Genomic DNA, 16846 nt, shown 5'->3' with positions numbered 1-16846 from the left:
CGCGATAGAGAGACACACGGAAACTTGCTGGAACCCCTTGCAGCGTGGAGCGGCCTTGGACTCCTGAGAGCGCAACAAAGACCTTCAGACAGTGACAGAGAGCATCTGCCCTGGCTCATCTCACCCGTCGTGGGAGACTCCTTCCAAAAAATGGTCACTTGCTCTCCTGGAGGGAGGGAATTAGGGTGTCCCAATCTGCCCTCCAGAGAGAAGAGAGATTTATTCATGGATTAGTTTGCCGGGCAGCTGACAGGTTGGGTCAGACGAAGTGCCTGCCACTTGCCCCAGCCCACGATAGAGAGCTTTGCTTTGCTTTCAACACAAGGGCATCCTTCTGCCTTTCAGGAGCGGATGCAATGGATATCGGTACAGTTTTCCTTGCATTCCTACACATTCCTACCTTTCTTTACACTCTCTAGAGCATGGCAGAAAATCAGTAAGGAAGGTCAGATAATCCCTTACTCCTTACTGGATGAAATGGATGAAAAGAAGTAATTTTAAGCAATATGGCAGCTGGCCTGTCTGTCTTCCTTGCTGACAATAGCAACATACATTTCTGTGCTTTTAGTAGAAAGCCTGTGCGAAATCGGAAAGAAGCAGTTGAGGGAGAAAGTGAGTGTAAGCTCAGACTCGTTTTGCTATATCAGGATGGGTAGATGCCAAGAGCTTGCTTTTTAGAGCCAAAGGAAGATCAGCTGGTAGTAAAAACAGTGTTAATAGCAGTTACTGTCCAGCCCAAGCACGGAGTTTTCACCAGGTGTCGTGGTTGTGAATCTGAGTCTTTAGTCATCAGAAGTCGTTTGTCAGCACCACCCAGCACAGGGCAATGGGCAGGGGGAGGGATGCTCTTCCTCCCGGCATCACGCGGTCCCTCAGGGTGGCTCCTCTGATCTCTCCCTCTTACGTGGGCTGTGCTTTCCCCTACCTGTCTGCTGCCAGGGAGCTGCAGTCGTGTTAGCCATCTCTTTATGAAGTGCCCTGCTAAGCTGTCTGGAGTGTCCCTGCTGTGGCCAGTGAGGTGACCTGGCAAACGCTGGCAGGGTTGCGCTGTTGGGCTGCTCTGGGTTTCACAGAGAACAAGGAGTTTTGTGAGCGAGTTCAAGTTTCATCCCAAATTTCCATGCAGATCAGAGGAGAGCATCCATTCCATTTTCGCTCTTCCCAGAAGCTCCCTTGCCATGATCGTCCCGTCCCTCTGCAAATTGTTTTGCACCATCTTCTCAGCTGATGGCTGGTCTGCTAGCAAAATAAAGCAGCAGATGTACTACTGGACATGAAGTTTCATCCTGTGCAATTTCCAGACTTTGGATGGCTTGTGTCTCTCATCCATCAATGAGAGGTGGCACATTCACACATTCACTGCATTTCCTTCTGAAACTAGTGAATGCTTTTAATTTCCCTTAAAAAAAACCCAACAAAACAAAATAAAAAACCAAAACCAAAACACAACCCCACGCACAATTTTCAATACTTGTTTTTATTTTTAATGAATGACTGAACCAAGGCCAACGTTCCTGTAGTTTTAACTGAGCGGCAGCAGAAGTTGTAACAGAGATCCTGCTAATGCCAGTTGGGCTATAAGTCTACTTACAAAGTTTGCCTGTTTTCTGGCACAGTCTCTGACACATACACTCCAGTCAATCACAGTAAAGTGCCTAATAACAGATGTGGCAATTAAGCTGAAGAATTCTGTCTCTCTCTTTTAATTTTTATTACAGAGAATAACAAAGTACCTCATTAAACCCACCATCATAGAGATTTTTTTAATTTGGCATACAAATGTCTGCAAAAATTAGATCCCTGAATAGGGCGCCTTGTTACTAAAGGTGCTTTGTCAGACAATGCTATGAATAGACCATTTTTGTAATGACAGATATGTGCTCGTGCTACTGCTGTCCTTTTACAACCCATATTGCAAAGGGGTACAGGTTTAAAGAAGGCAACATGTGTCCTGAAGGATAACATTTTGAGGGATTTAGGGCCTTGTGCTCAAGTTAATAAAAATGTGTTCTTGATTCTTCTGGGTTCAAATTACACTGCCTTCAGCTGGAATTAGCAGCAGACGTTTAGGAAGGTTTCATATAACCTGTAACCAAAGAAAATTAACATATTTTAATATGAGAAACTGTCTTGAAAAAGATACTAATTGCAACCAAAAAAGTCTTCTTTAGATTGTTAGAGCTTCTAAGGCATTTGCCTTCGTTAGTTTCTTTTAATGATGTACCAGGCACTGTTTTTAAAGGAAAGTCTGATTCATCATTAAAAGAAATTAATTTAAAAATTTAATGAATTGAGGTGTCTTAAAAATTATGGTAAGAGAAAACTGAAACGTATATAAATCAGAACTGGAAACTTTGATATGAAATTATTCTTTTAGTATCAAAGTGTTTTTATACATAAAATACCAAGTTGTTTACTTTGTCATTGTTGGAAAGAACACTTTTTTTTGCTGTCCATTGTGAGTGTTGGTGGCGGTTTTATTTCTTACAGGTATTATTTATTCACTAAAGCACAGTGTCTTGTCTTACAGCTTCAACTATATACCTAGGAGTGTACTGAATCTGCCTGTGTACATTTGCCTGCATGTATATGCAAGTGCGCGTGTACGGACACACACAAACACATGAAAGACACAAAACCCACAGACACCATTGGCACCTGGCAAGCCGAATTTCTCTCTAGGAATATTTTTTTCTTCTCTGCTGAGGGATAGGGAGACTAAGCACTGAAATTTTAGAACTACAAACATGGTTTTAAGATTGTAGTATTTTTTAAAAAGAATACAATGTTGTGTTTAGGTGTCTTAAATGTTCAGCTACTCCTTAAACTGTTGTTCATATTATGTCTGTAGATATTAGCAGCCATAGATGGGATGATGAGACCAAATTGTCACCCTGCAATGTCAAGGAGCAGCGCAAACCAAACAAGCTAGTAAGTAAAGGTCACAGGAGAAGGCTCATAGATACAAGCATTGTTTCCATAACTGCATATGCTTACAAGTGTTAGGAAAGGTATACAGTTAGGATAAAAGTTAAGTGATATACAGCTGCCACCAGTATAAATGGACACAGTATGATGCCACACTTGGTGGCATCTCATTAGGTAGTAGTAAATTAACTGTGGTGGAGAGAGACAGGGAGGTGGATGAGAAATGAAATGAGTAGGTGGGAAAATGGGTCTGATCTTGCACATGTTGGTCTATAGAGCTCCTTCTATTTTGTCCTGGTTTGAGGTAAAACAGAACTAATTTTCTGATTTGTAATTTTACTTTTTAGCTGGGCCTCTTCTAACTGACTAAAGCGTGAAATTAACAGCATATTGTTCAGACACCGTTCCCTCTCAGAGTGATGAGACCTGATTATACCAAGGAATGGTGTGCACAGAGGCTCTTGCTTATACCTATTGCTATAACAACCAAGGTCAGCTAACGTCGCTGCTTGCCCCGTTAGAGGGTCGGAAGCGGAGAAGCACAGAGGGGTCCCACCTGCAGGGAGGAGCAGATGGGACAGGTGACCCCAAACTGACCAACAGGGTATTCCATCCCACATGCATCACGCTCAGTATAAAAGCTGAGGGATCAAAGGGGCAAGGCGCCTCTGGCTCGCTCTTTCTTCAATGGCCGATGTGTGAGGAGGACCCTGTCTGTTCGTCTGCCTTTCATCCTGATCCGAGCATTCCTGACTCTAGTTCCAGAATTCAGCTCCTGTCCGTCGCTGACTCCAGTCTGGGACTGTCCCTGTGTCTGCTGGTGACACAATTGTCATCCTGGGAGCTGGATACAGTTTTGTATATATTGTATACTATTTTTCTTTAATTTTTATTATTCTATTATTATTTACTGTTTTCTTATTTATTATTATTTTCATTAAAGTAGTTTAGTTCTTTTTCTAAAGTCGTAAATCTCCTTATTTCTTCCTCTTCTCTCTGAGGAGAGAGCAGGGGGGAGGGCCATCTGTCGTTCTGATTGGCCAATCCGGCCAAAACCGCGACAGATTTATTCCAGCTAGTATCAACTCCCAAGGTTGCACTGAAAGGATCTCCCAATGTTGTTGAACCAGTTTACTTTGAAAACCAGAGTCTTGCGTGTTGCTCACACTATTGGATGGCCTCATCAGTTTATATTATAGTCTCACTGAAAGCTGTTCAGGGCAGAATTCCCTTTGATTTTAATGGGAATAGGATTTGTCCCTTTAATTGTGGTTTTGTTAAAAAATCAGAATTAGCCAGTCTCTTTTGGTTTTGCATTGTGGTCTTAGATTTTCCCCTTTGAGGAAAGAATGCATGAGTACTACATCCATTCTAACCTTTGCAGGTGCCAAAATAAGAGATGGAGGAAGTGACTGAATCAAGTGTCAAAGGAAACATTTCTGGGTTCCCCATTCTTCTACGAGAGCGTTTTGGATTTACTTTGCAGGGGGGCGTGGGAGGCTTGTGCAATGATTCATAGATGCTTTGAACTAGTTTGCTGGAGGTGGAAAAGAAAAGCTGATAAGTAATGCATTGAAATGTTCAGAAGCTGTAAAAATGAGATGGCGTCAGAGTTAATTAACTTTAAAAAAAACCCAAACAGCAGATCATTTGAAAACTGAAGTCTGTAACAAAGTACTGCGATAAGAATTTACAAGAGCGAAATGCTCTGTCAAAATCATGAAAACAGGAGCTAACTGAAATGACAACTTTATTTTCTGTAGAGTGTTATATGCAAAGTGTCATTTCCTTGGATGATTTACAAAGATAAATGTAACTGAAGCAGTGTTACCAACAAATTTGTTCACGAATTATAACAATTCATTAGCAACTAGAAGATGTAAAAAAATGAGGGTGTTATATGTCTGATTTTTGTAATGAAAGGGTCCAGTGAGAGGCTGTGACAAGTGTGGGGAGCTGCAGACTGAATAGTTTTGTCAGTGATAACGGAGGCTGTGTCTGGGAATGGGAAGAATCTAGTGTATGATGAAAATGTATGTCGAAAAAGAGAACATGCATGTAATGGGGGAAGGAAAGAAACAGAGGCGGTCTTTGAAGAGGGCTGAAACAAGAAAGCAGAAGACTTTTAAAGGATGGCAGGCACATTTGAAATGGATCCTAAATTGCATAGGAAGCTAAAGGAATTGTCTGAGTCCTGTCATTGTACTCCTTTATATGCTGGCAATAAACGGGAAGTGACACAGTGTCTGGAAGGCTGGTACTTGAGATAATAGGAAAAGAAGGGTCACAAAAGCTACGGTCAAGAGAGGGTAAAACCATGAATGAGAATTTCCACAGCAGTGGAACCAGGGCATCAGTGTATTTGGGCAACCACAGGATTTTCCCAGGCAACTTGTCAGCAACCACAAAGTTTTCACAGTTGCATCCATGAATACAATATCCATTCTTATGATTCCCGTTAGAAAAAAGAAGAAATGTCAGATGTCTGGTGATGCTGTTTGCTTAAGGGGACTGCGCTAAAAATTTGATACAGATTTCTTATCATGTTATTCTGTAATAGACAGGTTTCATACATGCCACTAACTTGAGAAATAACTTTCCTTAAACACATGCATTCAGCCGTTTTTACTCCTAGCCTTATAGCCTTCACCTGTACTATTAAAACAGCCCTAGGATTAATATACAGACTGATGGTCCAGTAAGGAACATGTTATTTGGTTAAAAAAAGAAAAGGGGAAGAGAGGGAAAAGGAAGTCTGTCTGTGTGGATATTTTTGTATCAAGCCCTTTACTGTATAGCCTCTCTTAAAATATGTGTTATTTGCTTTTGTTACTGTTAACTGACTGTTAACTGTCAACAGCCACCCTGGGAAAGATGCCCAGGGCTGATAGGTGCCATCTGTGCATGGACTGAAAGCTGCTGGTCCCTGTGTTGGTAGCCTTGTCCCAGACAGCTGACTTCACCAGCTAGCCCCTGGCTCCTGCATGTCTCTGCGTCCCACCACTGTTTTCTTCCAAAACGTGGCCTGTGGCTTCCCTGGGGGCAGCCGGCCAGCCCCGGGGCAATCCACAGCTGTGGAGAGTGGCTGGAAGGGGAGGAGGAAGACCTTGAAGGTCTGGCTGGAGGGTGCAGGCAACAAACAGCTGCAATAGCTCGCCCGCAAACAGGCAGTCAGCTGGGAAACGGCAACCTCCCAAGATCTACACACGCTTAAGAGAAAGAGATTGTGGTTGCAGGTGGGATTTCTAAAACAAGGCTCCTGCGTGGCCTTCCCTGTGCATGGAAGGGGGAACTAGTCTTGGTCCCAAGCTGTCCCCTGGTGACAAGCTGCACATTGCCATTACCCAAAAATACGAACCTGAGGCAATGCTACCACCAACAGTACAGACACACCTGGGAAGACTATCAGTGGTCTGTGTTCACAAAATTGGTTTATTATAAATTATTTTTAGAAACTGTTTCTTTTTGTTTGTTATTCCTCGTCTCACTCTTGCTTCATTATTTGGCTTGGGATGAAGAAGCATTAAGCATCTTGAGGAATTTTCCCTTTTCTTTTTGGTATGAGAACCTGAAGTTAAAACAATAAATTATTGCCCACTAATACCCAGACCAGAAAGTGTATCAGGGTTTATGTTCTAGCTGCTGTTTCATCTTCTGAAAGTGTGCTTTTCAGATACTTTGGTTTGGATTCTAGACAACTTTAACTATCTTTATTTGGTAGCCTTTCATCTGGGTGGAAAATAAGTGGACTGCACATTTAGCCAAAAGATTTTTGTTAACAGTTCATGCTGTCAACTTCTCATGTGAATAATCTTTAAACTTATGGTACCATGGGCTGTAGGTAACCTTAACAATCACAGGTTTGCATGTTCAAGACCTATACGTGTTATCTGCCTTAAAAAAACCCCAGTCTTTTAATATGAACAGAGCTCTGATTTAGCGGACAATGACAGCTACAGTGAAGTGACCCCATGCTTGTGATGTTTGGCAGCCTGCCTCAGAGGAATAATAATGAGTCCATCTGCAAAGGATCCGGCATGCTGGCATTTGTCTTTACCATGCCTCCTTGCCTCGTGCAGACTTGACTTCCACTGAACTTTCTTTCCTTCTCCTTTTAATACTGATTTGAGGGAAAAGAGGACTGATAAATGCATATGTCATGCCTGCCAGCTTAGCAGCTACAGAAACTCTCACTGTACGGTGAAAGTGGTGTATGGCAGCGTCGGAAGCTAGAGGGCCAAAAAGAGTCTTGCTTCCCAAGAGGTCATAAGATCCTGGGGAAACTCTCATCTGATCTTTTACAGTAAGAACAAATCTTGTAAAAGATACTGCTGCGTGACTTGCAGGGAAGCAGGTAGTCCCGGAGGACCCTTGTGAAATGATAACGTTACTTAAAGGATTGTGATGCCATAGCTTTCAAAACAGAGATTTCGATGACTTATGGGCAAATAAAGCCTGGTCTCCTCCAAACTTGTGGGTTATCTGTTGATTCTCTGGAACTTGACAATTCAGTACTTCTTCCCTTCTGTTAACTCCAGTGTAAATGATGAATGGATTTGGAAGTTATTGCACATGAACCCAGAACACATACACAAACGTTGTGATTAAATAAACCTCATTTTTCTAGAAACCTCTGGTAATTAAAGGGAGACAGAAAAATAAAAATGGTCTAATCTATTAACTGAAGAAAAATGGCAATTCATTAATGATTTATTTTTCTTAATAACATGGCACTTGAAAAAAGTAGCAGTATTATCTGTCCCCATAAAGGAGACTTGTTCCAGCACACTCAGCTTCTGATTTGGTTATTCTTCAGGTACCAGTATAAATTAACTGTTTTTCCATTTCATGAACTTAGTCCATCTTGAACACCTTTGGACTCCTCAAATGTGCCAGTTTGTTTCACTTTGAATCTTAGATACTAACTCAGGTTTGAGACTTTGCGATATAACTGTTTTTGAGTGACTTAGGGGTACTCTCTTTGTGCAAGACCTGCTAGCCTTTGTGAAGGGAAGCCTGACATGTGGCTGTGTTGGCTTTTAGGCCTAAGCTGGTCATAATTGGTAGAAATGGCTGCCACCCCCAGAGGGACCTTGGGAGTGAAAAAGCTTGCAGAAGAACAAATGTGTGAAGGGGGAAACTGGAGGGGCTGTTACTTTTGTGCACTAGGGTATGAAATAACCCAGAGAAGGGCAACAAAGCTGGTGAGGGGTCTAGAGCACAAGTCTTATGAGGAGCATCTGAGGGAACTGCGGTTCTTTAGCCTGGAGAAAAGGAGGCTGAGGGGAGACCTTATGGCTCTTTACAACTACCTGAAAAGAGGTTGTAGAGAGGTGGGGGTCGGTCTCTTCTCCCAGGTGATGGGTGATAGGACAAGAGGAAATGGCCTCAAGTTGCGGCAGGGGAGGTTTAGACTGGATATTCGGAGAAATTTTTACACTGAAAAGGTTATTAAGCATTGGAACAGGCTGCCCAGGGAAGTGGTTGAGGCACCATCCCTGGAGGTATTTAAAAGATGGGTAGACATAGTGCTCAGAGATATGGTTTAGTGATGGTTTTTGTCAGAGTTAGGTTGATGGTTGGACTAAATGATCTGAAACGTCCCTTCCAACCTAGGCAATTCTAGGATTCTAAATAAGGAAATTAATACTGTGTTTTGAGGGAGGGCTCAGTGATTGGGTTAGTATGGTTTATGGCTAGTCATATATTTAGCAATTTCATCCAGCATGGTCACGTTGTTAGTGAGTGCGTGGCTAAGGGAATACCTGCCAGTTAGCATATGTTCGAATGAACAGTGAGGCAGTGAGGTTTATTTCTCGTAAAGAAGCACGAGCTAAAAGGGTCAGATTTGATTAAGCAGCATCAAGAAGGGCCCTTGTAGTCTTCGATCATGGGGGATCTGAAAGGGTCATTCGGTTCAGTGCACTATTGGTTTATCATTTAGCAAACTGACATATTATCTGTCTACATCCCACACATTTTCTATCAAGTAGAGCCTCAGCCTTGCCAGATGGGTTGCATATCGGCCTTTTCTGAGCTCCCCTAACTGGCAATGATGCCTTCAGAGTGACATATTTATTATCACTTTATTTATGTTTGCCGTAATTGTACTTCTTGAGCCAGTCTAGGGTCTGTGTGATAATGCTTCTATTCAGGTTAATTCGTATTTAGTTTATGAGTGAGGTTTCACGTGACAGTGCATCAAACTGATTTACTGATTTCCAAAGGAAAAACGCCTTCTGCTCTTCACCCATTAATTCTCTAATGTAATCAATAAAAGCAATCATTTTTTTTCACAGAAGTTAACATGGGACTAATCATCATTGACAAGACTAGGTCAGGTTCAAATTCTGCTTTGCCTGACATCAGTAATGTAAGAGATGACTTTATAAACAAAAATTGTGCCCCTGGTAGAGGAGCTGAAACTCAGGAGTGAGGAGAGTACAATGTTATGAAAAAACACTATGGAGGAAGTGAAGGACCCAACAGTTCTTCACTGGAATATCTTTAGAAAAAGTCTTTATCTCCTCTGGAGCTGTGATTTCCAGTTGCAGGTAGCAGTCACTAAGTCTGTTATGGGGTGCTGGCTTTGTCATGCTCTGGAGAGTGTGAAGGCAGAGGCACCAGCAAGGGCCTCTGCAGTAGTGACAGTGTGGTTTACAGTTCAGTCTGAAAGGTTAACTGTGATTGACAGAATGAAGATTTTTTTTTAAAAAAAAACAGCATTTGCTGTACATGCAGGCTAATGCAATGTAGATGTAATTAAGAACAGCCCATGGGATTACAGCCCAGGGAAAAGTTTGACATACCTCCGCCATATTGCTGCGGAAAAGCAGAAATGAGTGTTGTAAAACCTTAGAGGTACCATGACAGAGTATGAAAAGCTCTTACTATTCTGAAGTTTGTCTTCTAACTAAATGGCATGTTCCTGCTGCATTTTTTATGTTGCGGTGGTAAAAATGCTTTTGCAACAATAATGAGAAAGCTACATCAGCATTTCCCTTGGTCTTGGGTCCATTATGTCGTGTTAGCAACTGCATCGTACTATTCTCTGTTGCTCATGCAGTTCTAATCCTGCTTAATTCACCAGCAGCACTTGATTTTGCTGACCAAAAAGTACTTGTTCGCAGCCTTGAGCAACCTTTATTTCTTTTATGTTTTGCGTTGTTTTACTCTGGAGAGTTCCCCTCATATTTATTTACCTTTTGGTATGACAAATCTGAGGGAGAGTTGCATCCCCTGAGTTTGCTTGTGGCTCTGCTGTGGGTGGGTGGAGAGATTAGTTTGCAATTGTGTCTGAATTTTCACTACATAGTGGAGAAGCATTTGTTTGCCTTTTTTAGTTATCTGTTCTTACTCTGGTTTTGATCTTAAACTCTACAGGGAAAAAAAAAACCACAAACGACAGCAAAAGATATGCAAAACTGTCAACACAGTTGCTAGTGGTGGAGAAAGTGCCTGCAAATCTCAGGTGATGTGTAGTAGTGGTTAACTGTCTGTGTTTATATGGTGCATAGAGGCTTTTTCATCTGCTGACTAGTGAGACAAATGCATTTTATGTAGTTGCTCACATTAAAAAGAATTTTAGGGGAGTACCTGTAATTTATGGCAGTATATTTTTGGGATACCTGTACACCTGTTACACCGTACTAAAATGAGCTTGTTAGTAATTATAATATGCCTTGGAATGATAAGATTAATTTTTTAATGTGACTATTACTGATGACTATTAATATCTTCCTTTGATGTAATAAACGTGTAATGAGCTAAATGTCCTTAATTAGATTACAGAAATTTAGGGGAGTAGTCTATGGTTGCCTCATGCAGCTGCACTGCTTTCCTGTTAACATTTTTAAACCATGGGCCTGTATTAAAGTCCAGGGAAACAGGGAAGTCTCTGAGCGAAACAGACGTCATATTGAATGGGACCCGCCTTAAAGATCCTGCCCAGATGAGAGTAAAGATGCAGCTTAATCAACTAAAGTTTTTTGCCTTGAACAGTATAAAAAATGCGGAGGGGCAATAAGATTTTTGTGTTCCGTTGAGACATACGTCTTCTGTTGTGTGCTTTTGTGGAAGAAAGACCTGGCAGTAAACCACCGTGGGCTAGGTTAAATTTGTTGTGTGGTTAGTAAGGTTATGAAGTCAGATTGGCTAACTCCTATATGAAGTTTAAAAAATATCTTCTTTTATTTCCCCCCCCTCCCTCCCTGCATATATGCAAATATGTTGCTAGATATTGGAGAGCATTTCGGGAACAACCGTTTACCTCTGAAGTTCTATTTCGTGGAGGTCAATGGTGCTACTCACAGTAGAAAGCTTGATGCCTGGTAGCAAAATTCCCGTTTATGGCTCAGGAACATAAATTATACAATATGTGGTACGAGGTCAGAGGAGCTTTCAGTTTTAGCATGAGTTATTTACTCTCTCATACATCTACTAATCACTAATTTGCATAGAGAAAGCATTCTCCAACATCAGCGTTTTCAGTACTTAAAACACAGGTACTATGTATATGTAGAAGATACTGATGTACTATTGGGTAGAGATAATTTAAGCAATATATAATAAGAAAAGTGAATCTCTGAACAGGGCATCAGTGCAAACTGTAAAAGGCAAGAGTTAAATGAGTCATCTACATTTTTATTGCTAATATAAACACTTTAGCAATGCTAATCAGTTGTACTGATTTTCTGTTTTGATTTTCCTTAATAATTAAGCAAAAGATCTGGAATGCAATCAAGTTTTACACTAGGGGGTTCATGCAAATGATTTATTTTTTTTTAATTTTAAATTTTGCTGAATGTATCCAAAGGAAAGTTACTGAGATTGAGAATAAAAGAAAAAAAGGAAATGCAGTTTGCATAATCAAAGTGACTATTTTCAATGAAGGAAATCACTACTGTGTTGAAGTTATTCGCTGAAAATACAGCTGCTTTTACTGCTTTTTAAACAAGTGCACATTGAGTACTCAGCTAAGCAGTGTGCATGAAGAGAAAGTTACAGACCATGAAATGTTTTTCAGCAGCCCTGAATTTTCAACAGGGATTTAGCAAAATGGGATCATCTCTATATCCTCTGGTATCTTAAATACAATAGTTTCTTTTTGTGTGCTTTTTTATGCTGACTTCTGAAGAAGGTACTGTAAAATAAGACTATTTTATCTCTATTTTTTTTTCATGGCCCGGTTGACTTTTTCCTCTTAAAATAAAGTTGTTTGTGTGGTTTGATTTATTCTGCTCCATAATATTTAAAGTAAGAAATTTCTATTTCTGATTAACTTAATTCCTTAAAAATATGTGTGTTATTTCAAAACAAACGTATTTATTAGAAATTATCTTCTTATTATACTACAGATTAGACTGAGTGATCTCCTTTTTTTTTGGTGATCTCTGTAGCCACATAGTGTTAAAATTTGTGTGAAAATGAGGGTATAAGGTGAAACGTTCACTGAAAGGGAAATACAGTAGCTTAAATCATTACGAGTTGCCTGTTACCAGCGTTCATTCTGGCATTTGTGGATTAATGGCTGGTTGGATTAAAGGTGTTTCAGTATGCAAAATAAAATAATTTACTTGGAAACAAAGATAGACCTAGTCAAAGAGTTAGGATAATTTGTTTAGATTTTTATGTTATTACTATAACTTCTTTGTGAGCAGAATGTTTATTCTATTTGGGAATGGTACAACTGGCAGAGGAGCAGGTATTTTTGCAGACTGTATTGGGAATTCAACTTTAAAGAGCAGTTACAATGCAGCCTAACACGTGAGTCTGTTCCTTAACAATGTAAAGCAAAGTCATTTCAACCCTTCCCCTGATTAATTAATTTGTTTGCATGAGGATTATAGGATAGTTAGTAAAAGCATCGTGCCATTTTTAGGAAGTCCTGAGCTCACATTGTACTGTTGTTTAGCATCTTGTAGAACTGATAAGGAGTATTCATGCATATATGTAATTACATTTATATATTTGCATTAAAAAATAAACACTGCCACCCCTTGAGTCCTGCAGAACATCTTTATATTGCTTTTTGTTCCTCTGACTTGCATCTGTCCATGTGATGCTGCTGCCTGGGTCCTGTACGAAGGCAGTTCATGGAGACAGCCAGGTCAAGGGAGTGCCCAGCCTTTCCCGAGCAGACCCTGGGCATCATCCCTCTTGCTGGCCCCGGACCCAGGGTGCTTAGACATCCTTATGTAGCTCAATAGTTTTAGCTCCTTTATCGTTTGTATAATATTGTTAATGTGATATAAATATTTTTTCTTACAGACACCTTTTTGGAAATATGGTTCTTCATTCGAATTCCTTTTTTGGCTTCCCTGTCATACTGCTGTACCATTGGATGGGGACAACTTTGTCTTTGAATCTGGAAGATCCCAATGTGTGTAGCCACTGGGAAAGGTAATATTTTCTTCTGGAAGATACGTGATACAAATTCTGATTGTAATAACTGTGTTTTGATTTACTTGGCACATTTTAAATGGTTTGAAGCTTTCAGTTGAGTGATGAACTGGGAAAAGAAAATTTGCATTGCTATATGGGCAAAGTAAGTTCATGGATAAGTGAAGGGCTATTTCACACTGGGCTCAAATGCAGCCATCTTTGCAGTAGGGGTTGGGATGCAAAAAATACTACAGTGGCACCAGCAATGTTACACAACCATCTGGGTACAAGAAGTGAATAAAAATAGCTTTTTCCAATTCAAGTGAAAAGAAGCTTTTAATATGCAAAATATAATTAACGATATTGGAGTTTGGCCAAATTTGATTATGCTGATTCTTTCCTATTCAACAGTCACAGAATCTGAGTTAAGATTTGTTGTTTAATTTTTTTGATGGGGTTCATAAATTGATAACATACAGAAGGAAATTCATCAATTTAGTTGGTCCATTCATTCACCCAATTTTGTGTTAATTTCAAAGAGAATGCTGCAATAGGTAGGAGAGATTGAGCCACCAACATTTGCTCTACTTCTTTTCTTGTGTAAACGTTGTAGTAGTGAAATCAAGCCTTGGGGTTTCATTATTATTGTTGTTGTTGTTGTTGATATTATTATTCCCATGATTGATCAGCTAGACTGCTGATTCCCTGCATATAAGGTAAACTGTGTTTTATGTTTAATCACTGGGAGTGCTGCTAACCCACTGTACATTTATTTGTGATTGCTGATGCTGAATCTTTACAAAGAAAATGTAAACATTTATTTACATTTTTATAAAACCTCTATATATTAAAAAAAAAAATCACTTAAGGACTTTCCCCAGGAATTTATCTGAGCTTCATGTGAAGAATTTGGAGTCTCTGTTTGTACTGTTGTGCATAATTCGGCTTGTACAACAATCTGTATGTGAAGTAGTTACCATACTAAATACCTGTTTACAGTATTCAGGCATGTGTCTACAACCTTACTAGATACTGCTCTATATTGTGTATGCTTTGTTTGCAGTTTTTATAGAAAAATGTGATTTTGAGGGAAGCTACAACATAGTGAAAACAAAGTGGGAAAAACCCCCAAATATAGCTATTTACATTACAGAATGTGCTTTAAAACAGACTAATCAAAGTCTGCAGAAAGAAAAATATATCTAGCAAGCATGCCAATTTTGTTGCGTGAACTACTTTCCTTCTTTTGCTGAGTCTCAGAAATGGGGAGGAACCCCGAGTAAACTTAAAGGAACATTCACGCTGTTGCTTAGAGCAGGCGGCAAAAGTACATAAGCATGAAAAAGGAAAACCCCAGATACAATCTCTTTACTGCTGCTGTCACTGGCAGTGCTATGTGCTTTATATAAACCTACCCCAGCTAGTAATAAAACGCTTTTTTACAAACGAATCGCGGTCACAGCAAGAAGGGGTAGAGCGTGCCCTGCCTGAAACAAAGAGCGCAGAGCCTCAGGCAAGTGTCGGCGCCCCACCAACATTTTGTCGGACTAGGTCGGACAGCTGGATGGATTAGGGTTGCTTGCCTTCCTATGGACATAGGGAAAACAGGGAGTAAGGTCTGGGCAGTTGGAGTAAGTGGGTCTGGGTGTGTTTTCCCTCAGTACACGCGATGACAGGAGGAAGCAGAGACTGTGGCTATTACTCTGCAATAGGTGCTAAGATGTCAAAGAGGGCACGAGCGAAAGTGAGTCAAAGCCAGACAAGCTACACACTTTGTAAGTGTTTTGGCTGGTCCTGGGAATTATTCCTGCTGCAGGAACTTGCCATGCATTCCCGTATTTTCTAAACCCCTTGCGCAATCAAGGACTGACTGGCTGCCAGCACAAACAGCCTGCTGAGGCGTTTTCAAGGGTGATTCAATATTTCTCTCTTTTGCAACAGGGCTCTGTTCCTCTTGCCCCACTGGCAGCTCTGGAGGCTCTGGAGTTCAGAGCATAGTTTTATTTCTAGGACACTGTGCTTATAATTTGGCAGAAAAGAATAATAGGACTTCGATAAAACATTTCTGAAAAAAAAAAAAAGAAAAAGATTATGTATTAAAAGTCAGCCAGTAAACAAAATAAGGTATGGACTTTAATATTTTATAATTTCTGATTGCCGAATAGGCTGTTTGGTGGCATAATTGTTACACTATTTTTCAGTAATTATTAATTAGGTGTATTTCTGTGCTCACAGTTAGCATATAAATACATTGGCAGACCTTTCCACTACCGAAGGAGATGTTTTGCTATGGATATAGCTACAGTTTTAAAAAGAAATTTCTCAGAAAATCCAGTGAGATTTTTCTGTTTTGTATGATAACAGAAGAAACCTCATATTCTGGCTCTTAACTAGTTTTACAGCTATCCAGTAATGTTAGCAAAAATTTATTGCCACAGGAGAAGACATATTACACACTAATTCAATTTACTGCTAATTTGAAACTCAGGTGTTTTGGTTTTTGTTTAATTTTAGGCTTACATTACTTTTCTTTAAATGTCTAGTGGCACTTTTTCATCAAATGAGACACACAGCTCTCTGCATATATATTTTTCTTTGCTTGGTTGAAGAAAAACCTTTCAATTGATACCTTCTGTTTTATAAAGTTAGCTCATTCACGTTTCACTTAAGCTTGAACTGTATGTGAATTTTTGTTGCATGTGAGTATTTTGTTGTATTTATTCCTTTCTACATCAGGATTTACTTAAACCAGACTGTACTATAAAGGACTTGCTCTATAATCTGTCTGCTTTTTCTCTCTCTCCCCCCAGCTATTCAGTTACAGTGCAAGAGTCATATCCGCATCCTTTTGATCAAATTTACTACACCAGCTGTACTGACATCCTAAACTGGTTTAAGTGCACACGACACAGGTGACGTATAATTGTTAATGTTGTCAAACTGCTGATATTGTAAATATTTGTAAAGATTGTGTGTTTGTCAAAATCGAGCATGATATGTAGGATGTTTTAGCTATAGTGACTAGTCTGTCTAACTGCTGTGGTCTGTGTCAACTGGAAAATGCGTGTCCAAGCAATGTCCTGTATGTTTTGTTAGCAGTTTGGTGTGTATCATTCAACGGAGGGCTAACAGAAAATGAACAGGTTGGGAAAAAGCATGCAATGCACAAAATTAAATTCCCCAGACCCTGCAAGGTGTATTTGTTTAGAAACGTCATGAGAGACCCCTTGCTGCTTGCAACCTTATGTTCTGGGGGAAGTGTACACTACTTGAAAGGAAAATAAAGATTCGTTAAAGGAAACTCCTTGTGCTTGCAGAAAGGAAGCAAGGGGTGAATGATTAAAAGCTGTTCACAGCTGTAAAAAGCATTTTCCTCAGAGGAATATGCCCGTAAGTATGAACCATCAGCAGTGGGAAAGGCTCCCTCGGGCACAGCAACTGGAAGAGACAGATCAGTATGGATAGTACGTAAAAAGCAAATACTGAGTTCAAAGAGAGATTACACTTTGTTTACCTATGATGCCATTTGTATGCG

At 40.0% G+C, this 16846-nt stretch overlaps 1 protein-coding gene across 1 annotated transcript in view; it reads left to right on the top strand.

The window, feature by feature from the left end:
* MEGF10 (multiple EGF like domains 10) overlaps positions 1 to 16846 on the top strand; it is a 105502-nt gene that overhangs the window by 12819 nt on the left and 75837 nt on the right. Inside the window, exons 2-3 of the mRNA XM_074570204.1 lie at positions 13198 to 13329; positions 16122 to 16223. Of these exons, the coding sequence (XP_074426305.1) occupies positions 13214 to 13329; positions 16122 to 16223 (218 nt within the window). The 5' untranslated portion in view covers positions 13198 to 13213. The remainder of the gene's footprint in view (positions 1 to 13197; positions 13330 to 16121; positions 16224 to 16846) is intronic.

Source organism: Larus michahellis, chromosome Z (genome assembly GCF_964199755.1).
Source record: "Larus michahellis chromosome Z, bLarMic1.1, whole genome shotgun sequence".
NCBI classification, from domain to species: Eukaryota; Metazoa; Chordata; class Aves; order Charadriiformes; family Laridae; genus Larus; species Larus michahellis.
This window is presented reverse-complemented; position numbering and strand designations above follow the sequence as displayed.